The following is a 20,626-nucleotide window of genomic DNA, read 5'->3' on the forward strand; positions in this document are numbered from 1 at the left end:
CCTGACAAATTATGTTTTGCGCGAAAAGATAGTTTTGTATCAATGGAAAATCCTTCTTACAGCATTAACCACATGGCTTTTTACTATCAAACAATAAACCCACGCTGACAAACATTTTCTGTTTGAGTCATGAGAGATTGAAGATTTTACAACAAAGTGAACACACAACTGAAAAGGATAAACATAGAAAGACACACCTTAATCCAATTGCTAATCCTACACAGTATATTATCAACGCCAGATAAGAGGATGCGTTTACATTTGAATGAATCATTTAGCTAAAAAGCCTCAGTGAGAGATAAGAGCATTATAACTAGCGTTGTGGTAGAAATATGAATTCAAATGAACATAGGAGAGGCCTTTTACAGTGGGGCAAATAGGTATTTAGTCAACCACCAATTGTGCAAGTTCTCCTACTTGAGAAGATTAGAGAGGCCTGTAATTGTCAACATGGGTTAACCTCAACCATGGGAGACAGAATGTGTGTGTGGGGGTGGGGAATCACATTGTTTGATTTTTAAAGAATTTATTTCCAAATTAGAGTGGAAAATAAGTATTTGGTCACCTACAAAGAAGAAAGATTTCTGGCTATCAAAGAGGTCTAACTTATTCTAACAAGGTCTAACGAGGCTCCACTCATTACCTCTATTAATGGCACCTGTTTAAACTCATTATCGGTATAAAAGACACCTGTCCACAACCTCAGTCAGTCACACTCCACTCCACTATGGCCAAGACCAAAAATCTGTCGAAGGACACAATAGACAAAATTGTAGACCTGCACCAGGCTGGGAAGACTCAATATGCAATAGGTAAAACGCTTGGTGTAAAGAAATCAACCGTGGGAGCAATTATTAGAAAATGGAAGACATACAAGACCACTGATAATCTCCCTCGATCTGGGGCTCCATGCAAGAACTCACCCCGCGGCGTCAAAATGATAACAAGAACGGTGAGCAAAAATCCCAGAACCACACGGGGGGATATAGTGAATGACCTACAGAGAGCTGGGACCACAGTAACATAGGCTACACAATGTGCCGCCCGGGACTCAAATCCTGCACCGCCAGACGTGTCCCCCTGCTGAACCCAGTACATGTCCAGGCCCATCTGCGGTTCGCTAGAGAGCATTTGGATGATCCAGAAGAGGACTGTCAGATGAAACCAAAATAGAACTTTTTGGTAGAAACAGGTTCTATTGTTTGGAGGAGAGGCCTAATACAGGCCTCTCTAATATTTTCAAGTGGGAGAACTTGCACAATTAGTATGGAGGTAGATTTGTGTCTTTATTATTCAATCAAATAAAAAGTTGCTTCAATCAAATAAAAAGTTGCTTCAATCAAAATATATATTTTCAATCGAAGAAAACGTCTCATCAATCAAAAAAAAATGTGTTTGAATGCAAAAATAAATTTGAAACTCAAAAAAATATATTTGAAAACTATTTTTGTTTGATTGAAATTTTTTTTTTTGATTTAAGTCAAGTTTTTTTTAATTGAAACACCATTTTTGTTTGAAGTCATGTCATTTTGCGTTTGGACCACATTTTGGCTAGGACATTTGTGTCTTTATTATTCAATCAAAAATTAAGTCGCTTCAAACAAAAAAAAAATATTTTCAAAAGAAAAATCACTTCAATCCAAAATTTTTGAAAATTCCATCGTAGAAAAAAAGGTTTGAATGTGAAAAAATATTTGAGACTCAGAAATTCGCATTTGAACACTTTATTTTTCATTCAAACCGTTTTCTTTGATTGAAGCAATCCTTTTTGTGTTCAAGCCATATTAGGGGTAGGACATTTGTGTCAAAATCATTCAATCGCAATAAAAGTTGCTTTAATCAAAAAACTTTTTAATCAAAGAAAAAAATCATTTGCAAAAATATATATTTTTTGAAAATATATTTTTTTATTTGAAATATATATATTTTTTATTGAAGTATCACTTTTTTTGAAAAGCAAGAAGTTTTAAACTTTTTTTTTTCAAAGTGGAAAAAGTTTTGAACACACTTTTTTTTTGAAGTGGGAAAAGTTTTGAAGGCACTTTTTTTCGATTGAATCATTTTGACACAAAGATTCAACTTCAACGCTAGTTCCGGTGTGTTTGAGTGGCAGCTGATTGCGCCAATGGCATAAAAGTATGAAGCAAGAATAATGGCCATTGGCCACCAGGTCTCCATCCAGCCATCGGAGTCTCCTGGAGTCCAAGCCGAATATAGGGCACTGGTACGGGGGTGTAACATCGGCATTTCACCGGAGTACCCGCAACGGCACGTTGCCTTGTCGCAGCACACTGGTCGGACCCCGATATCACCCCCCAGACGCGGAGGCCGGCTGTCGAGTGGACGGTCCGCGAATGACACGACACTCATTCAAAGTTGAAGTGACGGGGCTCCAGGCGTGGACGCCGGCGACTCGCCGGTAGTCCACTCTCTTACTGGGCAGGCTAGTGTCGGGCCACTCGCCGACCACTCTTGTACCGGCGCATCGCGGACACTCCGGTTGGAACCGATTGCCAACCGTCACGTCAGGGCAGCGGGTGAAGTTCGCCGTGTTGAATCACATTAAGCAGCAGGGCACCGTACTCCGGTGAAATGCCGATGTTACACCCCCGTACCAGTGCCCTATATTCGGCTTGGACTCCAGGAGACTCCGATGGCTGGATGGAGAGCTGGTGGCCATTATTCTTGCTTCATACTTTTATGCCATTGGCGCAATCAGCTGCTACTCAAACACACCGGAACTAGCGTTGAAGTTGAATCTTTGTGTCAAAATGATTCAATCGAAAAAAAGTGCCTTCAAAAGTTTTCCCACTTAAAAAAAAAAGTATGTTCAAAACTTTTTACACTTTGAAAAAAAAAAGAGTTTAAAACTTTTTGCTTTTCAAAAAAAGTGATACTTCAATAAAAAAAATATATATATTTCAGAAAAAAAAAAAAACATATTTTTGCAAATGATTTTTTTCTTTGATTAAAAATAGTTTTTTGATTAAAGCAACTTTTATTGCGATTGAATGATTTTGACACAAATGTCCTACCCCTAATATGGCTTGAACACAAAAAGGATTGCTTCAATCAAAGAAAACGGTTTGAATGAAAAATAAAGTGTTCAAATGCGAATTTCTGAGTCTCAAATATTTTTTCACAATCAAACCTTTTTTTCTACGATTGAATTTTTTAAAATTTTGGATTGAAGTGATTTTTCTTTTGAAAATATTTTTTTTTTGTTTGAAGCGACTTAATTTTTGATTGAATAATAAAGACACAAATGTCCTAGCCAAAATGTGGTCCAAACGCAAAATGACATGACTTCAATCAAAAATGGTGTTTCAATTAAAAAAAACTTGACTGAAATAAAAAAAAAAATTTTCAATCAAAGAAAAATAGTTTTCAAATATATTTTTTTGAGTTTCAAATTTATTTTTGCATTCAAACACATTGTTTTTGATTGAAGAGACGTTTTCTTCGATTGAAAATATATATTTTGATTGAAGCAACTTTTTATTTGATTGAAGCAACATTTTTTTGGATTGAATAATAAAGACACAAATCTACCTCCATAAATTAGTGGTTGAGTAAATACTTATTTGCCCCACTGTACATAGCATGACTGATATAGTGCTTTTAGAGGTGAACAAGGGTTTACACCCTTTCTAGAAATGAAAGTATGGCTGTCTTCAGAAATTTAAAATACCTCTGATTTACACAAAACATCCTGTTTTAGTACTGTAGGATTTCCAAATTCCGGTATACAGTACACACATAGGAGTTGTAAATCACAGAGTTCAGAATGAGGACAGGCAGACGGAGGTTTCGAACACGCTGTGCTCCTGTGGCCCACATTTATTTAATGAAAAGCAAAAAGTACAAAATCAACAAAGCAAAACGAACATCTCTCCTGGAGATCATGGCCACAATGTGGAATGCCTCTCCAGTCTCTCACTCCCCGAAGCACTCGCCCGACTCGATTATATGTGAAAATGCCTTGATTGCAATTGCTTGCAATTGTGGTGGTCGCCTCTCAAGGGTGTCGCTGTCCAAGGTTCTGAACCCCGATGGCAAGCCCTGTGGCACTGGGACGCCAAAGCGTGCAGAGATAGACACCAGGTGGTGCTTAAGAACTGACCCTTGCCCTCTTAACCGAGAAAGTGACCTTATCAAGGTTATCAAGTCAGGCTTATTCATATGGTTTTTGTTTTAAATTTACTCCTTGAATCAGCAATCATGCCATTGAAAAAGACTTTGAGGTAAACCATAGTGAGATCATCGGGATCGTCAAGGACATAGCACTAAGGAGATTGCTCCTTTAAAGCTGGAATAATTCTCATTTGCACTGTTACGACTTACAATGTTTTGTGGACCCTTGCTAGTTTGGAATATGTGGCTATTTATTTAAATATTATAAATGTGGGTAACACTTTATAATAACTATTCGTTTACTAGTTAATAGATCATTAGTGAACTGTTGACAAATGATTTATTGTTGATTTGTGAAGTATTTGTTAACAGTTTGTTAAGCATTTACAGGGTGTTCTTAACCTGAAACACAGTTTGTGTAGAAACGTTTCAAGTTTTTATGTGTAACGTTTGGCATTTCAATCATTTCAGGTTAAGAAATGCCGTTCACTTCAAAAGAAAGGCATTTTGATAAGGCATTTTGCAGGCAGCGCTCATGTTGCACATTTATGAAAATCTGCCATAGAACCAACAAATATTTGTACTTTTCTTTGTATATTTAACAAATAAAACTTATGACCTTCAACATAAAGTGTATATAGTTTTATTAAGATCCATCAACTAGCATGGGCATTTAGAATGGGGTCAACCATAATGGAACACACTGTAAATGCTTAACAAACTGTTAACAAATACTTCACAAATCAACAATAAATCATTTATCAACAGTTTACTAATGATCTATTAACTAGTAAACGGGTAGTTATTATAAAGTGTTACCTAAATGGGTAATTACATAACACATCAGCAATGTTTTTTCTTTCTTTTATCAATTCACACTGTTCCAACAAGGCAGCTAGGCTGGCAGTTACGTGCGCTGCAAACGGTGCCTTTTTTTCACCTCTGAGCACCTGCCCCCCAAATTGTTTTTTCACACCAGTGAGAACACATCTTACAGAAGAGCTTCCACAACATTAAAAATACTAGATCTCATCGTTCAAAGGTATCAGTCAGTGAAGAGGAAGAAAGCAATTTCCGAGCCATATAACCTGTGGTGAGAGAAACATTCACCAGGGATCTCCACCTCAACGGGAGGGTCGGGAGTTTAGATGTTCCCCGGTTAAAAGGAAATGGTGGGCTCTTTGATGAAAAATATGGTTCTGCTGCGGAGCGCAAAGAGACCCATTTTGTAAAAATACGGTAAACTTGAACTTTCTCAAATACACGTGCACTCGAAAAAAAAAATCCACTGGCTCTACTTAAAAAAATTGTTGTAACAATTTGCATTTAATTTTTTGAGTAAATTCAACTAAGCAATGATTAAGTATTTCCCTTATAAATTTTCTAACTGGACTAACTCAATTATTCTAGTTGAACCATCATTATTTATTGTCCTCCACAAGCTTTATTGTGTAGAACCAACTCAATTTTTATAGCATTAATAAGAAATAAAACTACTTCATTTAGGTTGCTATAACTCCTTCATTTTAATTTCTCAACTCAAAAGTTGATGCAAAATGGTACTTTAATTTATTGAGTAAGAGCAACTCATTCATTTTCCATGCCGCTTTTTCCTCACGAGGGTTGCGGAGGTGCTGGAGACTATCTCAGCTAACTATGGGCAGTAGGCAGGGGACACCCTGAACTGGTTGCCAGCCAATCGCAGGGCACAAGGAGACATACAACCATTCAGGTACACTCATACCTACGGACAATTTAGAGTGCTCAATCAGCCTACCGTGCATGTTTTTGAGATGAAACCGACGCAGGCACGGGGAGAACATGCAAACTCCACACAGGAAGGCCGAAGCCTGGGATTGAACCCTTGATCTCAGAATTGTGAGGCGGACGTGCTAACCACTCAGCCACCGTGCCGCCTAAGAGTACCTTGTTTTTCTAAAATAAATTGGACATGGCAACTCCAGTTTTATTTGGAAAAAAAAAAATATTTCAAAACTCAAAAGAATGGACAAAATGAAAGTGCAGAGCAAAACCAATATAACATCCTAAACATTGTCAACAGTTCACTTCAGGTGCAGGTATAAACGAAAAGTGTACTTCCAGTACTTTGATTCACAGATATGGCACAACAACACACAGTGCAAAACAAGTGTACAACAAATGTTTGCAAATGTACAAACAATATAGGGTGATTGAAAAGTAACTCCTGTTTTAAGATAATTTATTTAAATGTTGTAAACATTTTTGTAATTTTTTCGAGTATGCTGCTTGATGTATGGTAATGAAATCTGTTTTCATTTTCTTTCTGACTGCAAATATTGTAAGGCAGAAAATGGCCAATTCTTTTCCCGTGGTAATATGCACATGTGATGGAAATTTAGGAAGTTGCACCAACTTAATAATGGAATAGAAATTAAATTTCACTCACTTAATCTTTCCCTTTGTTACGTGAAAGCAGAAAAGCTTATTCAAAAACAATATAATTTTAAGTTAATACGTCTTTCTTAATATTTAATTTTGATTAACTCCATAAAAGAAGTTACCAACTTAATAAAACAATGAATAGTAAAAAAAAGCCATTTTTATGTTGAAAAAGCTCATGTTTTCAAGTCATACCAACTAGCCTCATGAATCATTTTTTAGAGTGTGGGAAAACCAGTAACGTATGGTCTGATAAAACGCAAATTGTCCTTTTTGGAGATAAATTCCAAGAGGGTCTGTCGGGTGTCATGGCACGGTTAGTGTGGAAGTTATGAATTTTACAAGTCTAATGTTTTTGTCCTGTGATCAGATGGCAGATAGTTAAGAGTCTACCCAGCCTCCTGCCCAGAGTCAGTTGGGGTAGGCTCTAGCACCTCCATGACCCTCATAAGGATAAGTGGTATGGATATTGCAAATACATCACTATTCATAACCAAAAGAACAGTAAAACCTAGTGAAGCACGATGTTGCAGAATGCTGTGGCTGTATGTCTATTCGTATTCTCAAGCAGCTAATTTGGCTAATAGTCCATCATTTGGATTGGAAACAACAAAAATGCTTTGAATTCACCTAAAATGATTTGACTCACAGTATTAACGGCAGCTGATACAAAAGATGGACAGGAAGATCTAGTGATCTATCATCTAGTGAGCCCGCTACATGTTATTTGAGAACTCAATAGACCCAATGGAACTTGGGCATTATCATTGAGCATCATGCAATTTACATTTTCTCTAGCTACAAAAAAACTAAAAGAAGCAGCCGACAACAATGAATTCACAGCAAATCAGAATGACGGCTGGAAGCTAGTTTTGTTTGTAGAACAGTATGCTGATTCCGAGCATCATCCCTGCCGATGTTTTCCTGAGAAATCAGTGGGACACTCTGCTGTACGTGGTCTACTCTTTGAGTAATTTATCCAAGGCACTGAATTTGTTGGAGAATATGAAATAATACACAATACAATAGTCCCTGTCACGGACTGATCTAACATCTAGGGTGACTCTTCAGAACATGCAGACCCGACACACCTTGAGCAGTGGCAGCAGAAAAATATTGCTGCTTAAAATGATACCACACAACAGCAACTTCTACCTCTTTGCTTTGAGACATAGAAAAGAATAAACAGAAAAATATGAGGTGTAATAATAAATAATAGTCACTTCTGTCAAAAATTAGATATGAGCAATTGGGTCATCTGTTTAATTATAATTACGTAGCTGTTCAAATGCATCTTTGAGTTGATATTAAGTATGTGTCTGTATATGAAAAAGATATTATCCTGTCAGTCTATCCATTCCCTTCTATTTCATCTCAGCCATCTTCTACCTGAAGTTAGCCATCCCAGGGTTGAACCAAATTCATTTAACACATCTCCGGAAATATGTGCCTTGTTTAATTAAACACAGCTCTTGTCACCTAGCAACTACGACGAGTGGTTTAAGAGCAATTTACAAATCCCCATGTATTTTGAGCATCATGATTTGAGGCTGTTTTGCTTCATCAGGGCCTGGACAACTTGCAATCATTAATATAAGAATGAATTCAAAAGTTTATCAGGATGTTTTGCAGAAAAAACCTGAGGCCGTCTGTCAGACAGTTAAACCTAAAAAGAGGATGGATGCTGCAACAAGACAATGATCCAAAACACAGTAGTAAATCAACTTCAGAATGGTCTCAGAAGAACAAAATACACGTTCTGGAACCCCACTGAGATGCTGTGGCATGACCTAAAGACTGCGATTCATGCCAGGCATCCCAGGAATCTGACTGAACTACAGCAGTTTTGTAGAGAAGAATGGGCCAAGATTAGTCCTGATCGATGTGTCAGACGGATCAGCAGCTACAGGAAGTTTCTGGTTGAAGTTATTGTTGCCAAAGGGAAAGGGGGGACCACAAAATATTTAATGTGATGGTTCACTTACTTATTTTCCACCCTTCTGTAATTGTTTGCATACTATTCTCATTAAAATATGAAAACCTATAAATGTTTGGGTGGGTTTAGTTCAAGCAGACACTGTTTTTTTCATCTGTGTGATTTTGACAAAGATCAGATCACATTTGATGGTGACTTTATGCGGAAATGTGAGAAATTCCAAAAGGTTCAGATACTTTTTTATACCAATGTATGTTCATTTAATTATGTGCTGAATTTCTGATGTTACCAATTCCTCTGTAAGAGGTTTTAACATTCACAACAATAGGAATCATTTTGGGATGCAACAGCAGAGGAGCAATTATGAACTATTTTTCAAGGGCAACAAGTTAATTACCGTGATAGCCATTAGACGACAGACAAATATAACGATGACTCCCAATGATTTAGTTTCCAATTCATATGCATTGTAAATCCTACCGTCACATTAAATTGTGATCCAGACTCAGCACTAAGACATTAAAACAAAGACATCCTTTTCAGTTAAATATTTTCATGCCGCAAGCGCTAACCGAGCAATGAAATATTTTAATTACATTCAGTCTGTTAGGCTTTTGTTTTTCACTTATGTCAGGTTAGTTATGCATCATCTAGAAGGAAGATAAAGTCATCCAATCTTATCTCTGCATGTTAACAAAGCTGCCGGTAAATTTTGTATTATCCTTCAAGTATTAATAGAAGTTTAATTTAACTCATCATGCAGTGAGACAGAGGCACTGAACTGATTGGTCTTTAGCACCCCATCTCACTGGTATTCAAATGAATGTAAACATTAAACTTGTTAAACTGTTTTCTTTCTTATTGGTTTTGATATGAGTATGGCTTTTCAGCATGCTATCTCATTACAGTGAGTTTGACCGAACAGACCTTTTTTTTGACTGAAAGTTTTACAGTATTTATCGAAAATGTGTATAGAACATACAAAGGAAAATACTGTATATGCAATTTGTGATTACTAACAGGTTCTTTAATTCTTTTATGAACAGGAGATGACAACACACAATTCAGGAGCAAAAAGAGAGCAATAATAAGAAGAAGAATGGCATGTACTTTAGACTTTTGTTGCTATCGTAATCGTATCATACCTACATAAAATATAAAGCCGTGATTTATTCTCTTTCTGTCTTCATCACGTACATCCTCGCAATGCAAACAGGCATGATTGGCCTGGGGACTGAGTAAGAATAGGCTAACAAGCTGGCATGAAGGACAATAGGCACGTACATGACACTGACCTTGCAGTCTGCAGATATCAGAAATTTCCAGTCTGAACCTATGATTCCCTCAATGAGAAGATTAAATTACATGCTTTCCACTCTATGTGCCCTCCAAGGGTATTGACACCTATTTTATTTGATCATATTTTACATTCAGCCTCACTCTATGACTGCCTGACACGCTCAACAGACTATACCATAGGTGAATCAGTACATCATTTACGTGTCAGAACTCCCAGATCCCTGCAGTGACACAAAACTTACATAAAGAAAATAATATAGACTTGGACTACAACACTGATGAAGGAGCAAAGAGGTGGAAAGGCGCTATACAAGTGTAACACTTTTTACCATTTACCTACATTTATTACATTGCATGAAGTGCAATGTCTTATCACTGCATTTGCGTCCCATACGTTTTTGCATTTTTGGCCCTGGTAAATAGCATCTGGGTATTTCTGGGTACTACAAAGAATTCTGCCATTCTGGTAATTTTGGAGAAAACAGCACTAATTGTGACAGAAAAAAGTCAGATCTTAGAAGATAAGCGGGAACCTCGGACTTAAAGACTTGTAGGCTCTAATAGGCCACAATTGTTCTGTTTTACTAAAATATATTATTAGAAACGCATAAAATATTGCCGTTGATTTAAAAATCCATAATATTTAGTATATGTTTTGAACTATGGAGGGCGCCATGTTTTAAGCACGCAATGGATGCTCGGGGTGATGACGTAGTTTGTCCATAGACTTCATAATAAATAAATGCCTAAATCCCTGAATTCCTTATAGATATGGACGTAAAACAGTCTCGATTCTTGGTTAAAATAAAACAACCCCCCCCCCCCCCCCCCCCCCAAAAAAAAAAAACGTGCAGTTAGCATTTATTTTACGTAAATATGTCAAAGTACGATGCTAGTCTGTTAGTCAATGTGACGGCTGCACATATGTAAACAGAGCTTTTCCGGTGAAACTTTTTGTGAATTAATGCTTAAATCCCTGAATTTTTTATAACAATGGACGTAAAACAGTCTCGATTCTTGGTTTTAAAGCAAAAAAAAACAAAAAAAAAAACGTGCAATTAGCATTTATTTTACGTAAATATGTCGAAGTACGATGCTAGTCTGTCAGTCAATGTGGCGGCCGCCATAGGTAAACAGAGCTTTTCCAGTGGAAATTCTTGTGAATAAATGCTAAAATCCCTAAATTCTTTTTAGATATGGGCGTAAAACAGTCTCGATTCTTGGTTAGAAGCAAAAAAAAAAAGTGCACTTAGCATTTATTTTACGAAAATATGCGGAAGAACGATGCTAGTCTGTTAGTCAATGTGGCGGCAGCCTTACAACAAAGACCTTTTTTCGTTGAAAATTCTCGTAAATAAATGCTTAAATTCCTGAATTCTTTGTAGGTTTGGACGTAAAACAGTCTCGATTCTTTGTTAAAAGAGCAAAAAAAACAGGTAGTTAGCATTTATTTTACGTAAATATATCCAAGAATGATGCTAGTCCGTAGCGGTTCATTTCTCCCATTGTTTTTTTTCACAACAGTTCAAAATGCATGCATGGTACGAAAAATATAATAATTACATTGAATCCTCAAAACAAATCAGTCCTGTTTGTATGCGGTAGAGCTTTCGTACTTTTTCAACCGAAATCCGGCGTTGGATCGCTGCATGTGTTTACTAACTGCGATCAACTGTGAATAACTGAAGCGCCCTACTTGAAGGCATTGCGCAATGGCTGACAGATGTTATCCTTCAATACAATTATGAAGTTTATGGTTTGTCACTGTCACTAGACCAGTACTTCTCAAATAGTGGGGTGCGCCCCCCCTTTGTATAAAGTGTAAAGTTTAATTAAACATCCACAGTAGCAGGTAGTGCAGTTATACGCCTCCAGACAGTGGGGGACTTGTATGGTGATGACAGCAACTATAGGATTAACCTTGTCAAACTTCTTACAGCATTTTAACGGTGACTGACGCCGGCAATATACAAATTAAGCTGTCCTCAGGCCATTGTCATTGAGGTCTCTAACAAACCCTTTGAGAGACACCATGAAAAAAAATATTTAACAGTAACCTAAAAGACGGAGAGAGATGGAGGTAAAAAACAAATAAAAGTCTCCCAAAAGCTAAGACGAGGAGATACTGGAAGCTTATCTCGCTTGCTGTGTCTTAAAACGTTAGCAGCAGACAGCATGAGGCCAAATAAATTAAGACGTCACCTACAGACATTACATCCCAAACACGCTGATAACTCACTCACTGGTATTTCCAGCGAAAACATGCAGAGTATGTCCAACAATCATCTCGGTTTGTGGTCGCTACCTCAGTAAACCAGTGGCATCGTATAAAGTGGCGAACCAAATTACGCAGTGTAAAACCCCCATGAAATTGCAGAGAAGTTAATACTGCCTGCAGCAGCCAAAATGGTTTCTGTCATGCTTGACAACACAAGTGGTGCAAAAAATTAAAACCATCCCATTGTCCAATGACACGATCTCAAAACTCAAAGATAAACAGTTTGCCTTACAATTTGACGGAGTCAGTGACAGCAAAAAAGACTGGTTATATCTTACTTATTTGTGTTTTGACATGACAAACTCCCTGTGTGAGTATTTGCTTTTCTGTAAGTACGTCAATAACAGAGCCACAGCTAAGGAGCTGAGGAATGACAATTTTTTCTTAGTTCAATCACTTTGTTTTTTTATATTTTGCACTCTAACAGTTTTGCTGTGTGTCAAAATAAAGTTAATACTTTTTGAAAGTTGATTTGTTGAGCTTTTTTTTGAATGTTGTGAATGTGAAAAGGATAAGATTTTAAGTATATTTATAACATCTTTAGAGATATTAATCTTTTTTAGTCTCTGTGGCGAGCCGGGGGGGTTGGGCGCAAAGTAGTTTTTTCTTTTATGGGGGGGCTTTGCAAAAGGTCATTGAGAAGCACTGCATTAGACAAACACTACCGGTGTTCTACAATTCCTTCTACGCAGCAAGAGGTCCAAAACATGCACACATCGGTTTTATTGAGTCTTTTATTACTTTTTAATTGCCTCAAAATACTTTTTGTATGTGTTTCCCTCTCATACTTCTAAGCATTGTGTTTTCTTGCGGTAGCTTTAAAGCAGATTGTTGATCTGTTGACCACATTAGTCACGTAGCGTATCTAAACCACCCTTATTTAATATTACTACGTTTAGGTATTTTCTAGGGCTGTCAAAATTATCGCATTAACGGGCGGTAATTAATTTTTAAAATTAATCACGTTAAAATATTTGACGCATTTAACGCACATGCCCCGCTCAAACAGATTAAAATGACAGCAAAGTGTCATTTCCCCTTGTTATTTGTGTTTTTTGGTGTTTTGTTGCCCACTGCTGGCACTTGGGTGCGACTGATTTTATGGGTTTTAGCACCAAAATTATTATTGACATCAACAACGGCGAGCTACTAGTTTATTTTTTGATTGAAAATTTTACAAACTTTATTAAAACCAAAACATTAAGAGGGGTTTTAATATAAAATTGCTATAACTTGTACTAACATATTTTAAGAACTACAAGTCTTTCTATCCATGGATCGCTTTAACACAATGTTAATAATGTTAATGCCATCTCGTGGATTTATTGTTATCATAAACAAATACAGTACTTATGCACAGTATGTTGAATGTATATATCCGTCTTGTGTCTTATCTTTCCATTCCAACAATAATTTACAGAAAAATATGGCATATTTTATAGATGGTTTGAATTGTGATTAATTACGATTAATTCATTTTTAAGCTGTGATTAACTCGATTAAAAATTTTAATCATTTGACAACCCTATTATTTTCTTAAGGCATTTTTAATATGTGCTCTCTGTATGGATCTAAACAAAACAAGCTGAAAGCGCACGGTAGTACTTTGGGTGTCAAATTCGCCTCTTGTAAGACGTTTCACCAATGTAGCACATTGTGGCAGAACATGAGTTTTGTCATACTGCCGTCTTGTCTCATCCCGTCTTTCCTGTTCATTTTGCTTTTGCTGTTCGTTTTGTGAAATATCGACAGTACTGTCATACTCATTAATGTTCCTCTCGGGTACAAATTGAAATGGTTGAACAGATGACATGTTTATGTCACTAGAGTCACACTCTAAAAGCCAGGCAGCATAACCCAGTGACGTCACTCCCCTGCGACGTCAACAATAATGGCGATCTTTTAGTTAAACTAATTTTACAAATCATATAAAAACGAAAACAATCTTTCTATCCGTGAATCCCTTTAAGAGTGTTATCATAGGTGATGGTTCCTCCAAGTGACTGGCTCCAAGCGGGTTCTTAGATCTGGGGCATTTAACTAAAATTTAAAGACATTCATTCATTCATTCATCTTCTATACTGCTTATCCTCAAGAAGTTTGCGTGTGGTGCTGGAACCTATCCCAACTAACTATGGGCACATGGCGTTGTAAATCCTGAATTGGTTGCCAGCCAATCACAGGGCACATGAGGACAAATAACCATGAACTGAAACACTCATACCAAAAGAGCTGAGTTACATCACATTCATAGGTCAAGTTACACAGCTGTCTACATACTGTGAGGGAGGGCAGGTGGGCACACTCTAGGGTGAAGCTGTCCTTTAAAAGGTACAATTTAATTGGTAAAATGCTGCCTGGACACCCACCTACGCTTTGTGGTATGATGTGTTTTTCTTATACCGTATTTTTTGGACCATACGTCGCACCTGAGTATAAGTCGCAACAGCCACAAAATGCACAAAGAAAAGGAAAAAAACATATATAAGTCGCACCAGAGTATAAGTCACATTTTGGGGGGGAAATTTATTTGAATCCAGCACCAAGAACAGACATGCAATCTTGAAAGGCAATTTAAAATACAATAGAGAACAACAGGCTGAATAGATGTACGGTATGCTAACATTACATGACATTAGATCGGGCCTAAAAAATTCCAGCCTGACCCAACCAGCCCCCCGGGTATTAAAGCCCGACGCGGCCCGAGCCCGATCAATTACCTTGATTTGATTGCCCGAGCCCGAAAACCCCCCAAAATTTTATGTTTTATTTGTTGGCAAGAGCCCGAAAAAAAAAAAAAGAAATTTTAGGTTTTCATTGTGAGGACTCAGTAGAAGGAGGAAATCCGGGGATGCGATGCGTGGTTGCGTTTTGCGTGATCACATTTGTGATGATGCCGGTGCATTTATGCATAATGATAACAAATTAAAGCCTGTCTTTTGTGACGAATTCTCCCAGTTAAACAAGACTGTAAGATGCATATTCAATATACTTTTATATCTTTTCTATTTGCATGCCTGTTCTAACAGGCAGATAGTGGATTTGACATTTATTTTAATCTCCTCGAGTTGGTTAAAAAAACCCGCAAGTTTTCTCGATGTTTAAATATATTTTTTTGATCATTATAAATGCATTTACACAACGAAATAACGCTGGAAAAGTTTGTTAAATATATTTCTCGTATTAGACCAAAGCGCCACATTCGTTTACATTTAGCGAAGCCGACACACTTTTCCGTATTGCATCTTCAACAATCAATTTGAATCCTTTCCTTATCCTACTCCTACCGCAGTTGTTTGCTTTTCAATTCCCCTGTCTTTAGTTTGTTTTTCACTCCTAAAGCTGCTCCATATCAAAAAGGAAATATCAGGATGCTCGCGGAGAGCGCCAGGGCGCGGCAGGGGAAGATTGAAAAGAGCGAGGCCACTGCGTTCACGTGCGCAGGCATGCACAGTGCCTTCTCTGTTTTAGTATAAATATATGAATATGGAGGAAAACACAGTCAAGACTGAAAAAGCAGTTTCTGCTCTTGCACTCCTCTTTAAAAGAAACTGCTGTATTTTAAGCCAAAACAACTGTTGTGTTTGATAGAACAATATGTCTACATGCTGCTATAGCAGATTCATGGCGCATTAAGCGCCCAAACTACTTTTAATTTGTCCGTTTTACCCAGAAAACCCCCGTTTACAGAGGCGTGCAACTGCTTTTGTTTCAACCCAACCATAACATGAAGGTAATTAATTATATTTATTATTCAAAATGTCTATCATTTTTAGCTCACAATCATTAAGTGATGTCTAATATTTCATTAAAAAAAAAAAAAACACTTTAAAAAATTGACTCGCATATTTTGAACTTTTAAACAAATTATGTCACAATGAAAAAAATGGTGTCTATTGGCACTAACAAAGCCCATACCATGACAGTTTCTGGCTTTTGATCTGAGCGCTGTTGGGTTGTTTTTGTCTTCTTTAGTCCTGATTACATCCCACTTTTCCATAAATTTAACTAATCATGATTTGTCTGACCACAGAACAGTTTTCCGGTTTGCCACACTCCATTTTGTTAACCCAGAGGAAATATGCCTATGGCTTCTGGGTCCTATTTGGAAGTGGTTTCTTCTTTGCACTGCAGAGTTTTATCCAGCAGTGACAAATGGCATGGTAGATTGTGCTCCGGGACAATGGTGGAAGGACTGCTGAGCCTATTCTGTGATTTCCTTTACAATCGCATTTCTGTTTGTGGTGCAGTGCCGTTTAACAGCACGATGGTCACAGGCATCGAATATGGTTCGTCGGCTTTGCTGCTTACATGCTGTGATTTCTCCAGATTTTCTAAATTCTTTTGATGCTATTATGGACTGTGAATGAGGAATTCCTTAAATTCTTTGCAATTGTACGTTGAGGAACATTGTCCCTAAACTGTCCGACTATTTTCTCAACCACTTGTTCGAAAGGGGGTGATACTTGACCCAAATTTGCTTGTGAAATGTGAATGACTTTGCAATTCAGGGAACCTCTTTTTATCCCCAATCAGGGCACCCACTTGTTCCTTTGTGTTTTATTCCAATGTGTTTTATTCTCCAACACATTGTCCAACACATTATATTTTGGCTGATTGATGCTTCTGCGTTGCGGTGACGGCAGATCTACGCCATTAAGGAAGACCCCGATTTGGACCTTACACCGCAGCTTGATGCACGCCTCCAAAAAATCCTGACTACGCGTTACATCAACGCGTTGTGCGTGAACATCAAAGGACTGTAATTGGTCTGCTCAGAACGTTGTTTCTGGTTCAGCACAACAACAACACCATTTTCAAACATTCTTGAGCTACACGCCTACGCCTCAATATTTGTATTAAGTGTACATTTGTATTATTATTTTGTTTGTCAGTATTGATTAACTGCAGCTCCATATACACGTGTTCCATCTTCGTTCCATCTCTGTTGCCATTGCTGTTAATGACCGAAAGAAAACTAATCAACTCGTCAAACCATTTCTTTTATCCCAGGCAATAGTAGGTAGTTTTATTTACCTGACATGTTTCGGCGGGCACTTCCGCCTTCGTCAGAGGGTCACTGATTTTGGTGTGACGCGTCTTTATCAGCTGATGGATGAAGGCGTGACTCACCTGCCAGAATGACAGGCGAGTCACGCCCTCTGCTGCCCATTCACTCTTCAGATTCAGAATATTTATTGTCATTGTTACAAAAAAGCACAACGAAACTTTGTTGGGAGCATCCATCCAGCTCATACAGCTAAGTTGGTAAAGTGCAAAGTGCAACCCCATAAAATAAATACCCATCAGTACCAAGTGTAAACATTGACAGTTTTGGACATATGTACAGCAAAGATACAACAGCAGCATGAGGTTCCAAGATGCTGTTCCAGGTCGTAGCGAGCATGGATGCCCCCTCGTCCCTGTTGATGGTCCTCGGGCCCCGCTTGTGGATCTGAATGGCCTCCCTGATCCAGCGCTGATGTTTGTTTTCTTCGGTGCGGATGACTCTGGCCTTTTCCCAGTCCATGATGTGGTTTTCCCTTTTGCAGTGATCGGTGATGGCTGATTTGTGATGTTCTTGTTGTGATTGTTCTTTTATTGCCCTTGTTTGTCTCATTGTTGTCTCCTTTTCACATTCCTTCTTGTGTTCTGTTCTTGTAATGAAGCTCCTCCCTGTCTCCCCGATGTATGATTTATTGCATGATTTGCATGGAATTTCATATATTGAGTTGCATTTGTTTTCTGGATGGATTTTTTCCTTTGGGTGGACCGGTATCTGGCGGAGTGTTGTGTGTGGTTTGACCGGTGTGTTTATGTTGTATTTTTTCATGACCCTTTGGATACGTTCCATGACTCCCCTCACGTACGGCAACGTAACCATATCTGTGTGTTCTTGTTTTGTTTGTTTTTTTTCTTCCCCCCTGTGTTGTGTTGTTCTTGTTTTTGACCTGTCCTGCACCTTTTTCTATTGCCCACTGTGGATACTGACACCTTTTTAATGCCTGTTGTATATGTTTTTCTTCCTGTGTTCTGTCTTCCGGGTCCGTTATTATTGTCATACGTTCATATAGTGTTCTGACTACTGATAGCTTGTGGATAGTGGGGTGTTCCGATGTCCATAGAAGGTATTGGTCGGTGTATGTGGGTTTCCTGTGTACTTTTATTTTTATGTCACCGTTGTCTGTGTGATGTATGTTTATGTCCAGAAAGGCTATGGATTGATCTATTTCTTCTTCATGGGTAAATATGATGCTGCCGGTGGTGTCCATAGAGTTAAGGTGGTCCGTGAGTTGTTGTGTATGTCCTGTTTTTACTTTTTCCAGAATGTCATCTACGTAACGTTTCCATAGTGTGGGTCTGTATTCATCCAGAGCTGTCGTGAGTGCTTTTTGTTCCAGATCCTCCATGAAAAAACCCGCACATGATGGCAGACAGTGGGTCTCCCATGGCGAATCCTTCTTTTTGTCTGTAAATTGTGTTTCTGTATTGGAAGTATGTGGAAGTGGCGATGAAATGAAGTAGCTGAGTGATGTCCTGTACTGTTAAATTTGTGCATTTTTTGAGTGTTCTGTCTGCAATTAACCTGTTGTGAACTACATGTATGGTGACCTGTGTAGGTGTTTTGGTGAAGAGGGAAATGACATCGTGTGATATGAGCATTTCATCTTTCTGTACTTTTATGTTTGCGAGTAATGGTTTTATTATTTCTGCGAGTGCTTTTGAGAGGTTATATGTTACTGATCTTATGCTGTCTACTACGGGGCGGAGAGGTGTACCTGGTTTATGGATTTTTGGTGTGCCGTAGATCCTGGGGATGATGTTTGCTGTGGGTGATAAGTAGTTGTACGACTGTTTGTCTATTTTTCTTTTCATTAAGTGACTCGCCTGTCATTCTGGCAGGTGAATCACGCCTTCATCCATCAGCTGATAAAGACACGTCACACCAACATCAGTGACCCTCTGACGAAGGCGGAAGTGCCCGCCGAAACATGTCAGGTAAATAAAACTACCTATTATTGCCTGGGATAAAAGAAAGGGTTTGACGAATATATAAGTGTAGGCAAAATGAACTCTATACAACTGAAAACTAATGGAATTCAACAAAAGCCCCCCCCCCCCCCCAAAATCGGACAAAAACAAAACCCCTCTAGTGGCTTTGCAGTGAATTACAGAGCAACATGTTCCCTAGACGCAGAACTGCGAATGCTCAAAGACAACGCAGGGTAATTCAATGTGCCTACATCACATTAGAATCAGCAAGAAATAGGAAACAGCATCAGTCATACATGGCATATTTTAACTGTAAGGGCAGTTCGGTACTCTTTTGAGAACCAGAATGTAATATCTACACCCATGTTTACAACACACCCATTCTCCATTTTCTTTCCATGACATGCCCTACACTTAAATAAAAAATCTTTTTCAACACTGAGTAGTGAGGGAGTGGCTTACCTGTATAAATGGAAATAAGAGGCCCACTGCGAAGTTGGACAGCCAGTTCACAATGCCAGCAATCATGAACGCAGCAGGCCTGTAGGATTGTTCAAAAAGTTCACCAGTCAGGATAAATGGGATGCCTCCTAACAAAGAGAAGAATAGCAGTGGTTATCAGCTGGCTGCACTACAGTTAAAGTAGTTCAATCAAACCACATGAATGAGAAGAGAATATGTTAATTCCATTCTCTTCCAATTAGGTGAACTACTGGCGAATGCTAACAAAGCATTAGGATCTCAGACAAAATTCTAGCATCCATTTCACTTTGGCTTTAAAATGGAATGACTATTGTTTTTGCATGTTTGCTATTATAATTCAGATTATTTTCCTGTACGTATGTACAGTATATACATATACACAGGAGTGAAAGTGGGCCAGAACGGTCAGGAACGCAGTTCCGGTATAATATTCCAGGCTGGAACGCTGTTTTTGTATATGGTGGTTTGATTCCAAAAATATGACGGCAACTGTCAAAAAGCTATGTAAAAAAAAAAAATACAAAGCTGCCACACATGCATTTCATCTCCAAGAAGAAAACAATCTACCAACATCAGATTTACATACACAAGTGTTAACAACAAGCATAATAAAGTGCTTGTGTAGTTTCCACCAATATTTATTATTTATTTTATTCCACGGACGGCATGGAGGTTTCCCCATCAGACGATGACGAGTCACATCAATGTGCGAATGGACGCAGCAAAGTAAAACGACTAGACTCATTTATTCATTCAATTGGCTGACATACTGACATGTGATCATCAGAGACAGTTAGTTCTGATTGGCTCAAATGTGCATGTTTTCTGAAATAGCAAAAAAAATCATTTAAAAAAATCAATGTGCACTTTGGACCTATATTTGTTCATTGATGTTAGGCTACTTATTCATTTTCTTATGATTTAAAAAGGTCAATGTTTGTGTGATCTTCAAAATATATTCCATTTCACTCTGCATAATATAAGTCATTTGTACTTATTTTTCTTAATGTATGTTACTTACTAGTATATTGTTATTATTAAAAAAACACAACAAAAAGTAAATGTTTACATTATCTTCAATT

At 37.9% G+C, this 20,626-nt stretch overlaps 1 protein-coding gene across 4 annotated transcripts in view; it reads right to left on the reverse strand.

The window, feature by feature from the left end:
- Positions 1 to 20,626, reverse strand: part of slc2a9l2 (solute carrier family 2 member 9, like 2) — a 216,479-nt gene that overhangs the window by 31,897 nt on the left and 163,956 nt on the right. For all 4 annotated transcript variants that reach the window (XM_057844888.1, XM_057844887.1, XM_057844886.1 and 1 more), the window contains one exon: positions 19,524 to 19,651. In XM_057844888.1, coding sequence (XP_057700871.1) covers positions 19,524 to 19,651 — 128 coding nt within the window. The remainder of the gene's footprint in view (positions 1 to 19,523; positions 19,652 to 20,626) is intronic.

The sequence above is a fragment of the Corythoichthys intestinalis genome, chromosome 9, assembly GCF_030265065.1.
Source record: "Corythoichthys intestinalis isolate RoL2023-P3 chromosome 9, ASM3026506v1, whole genome shotgun sequence".
NCBI lineage: Eukaryota > Metazoa > Chordata > Actinopteri > Syngnathiformes > Syngnathidae > Corythoichthys > Corythoichthys intestinalis.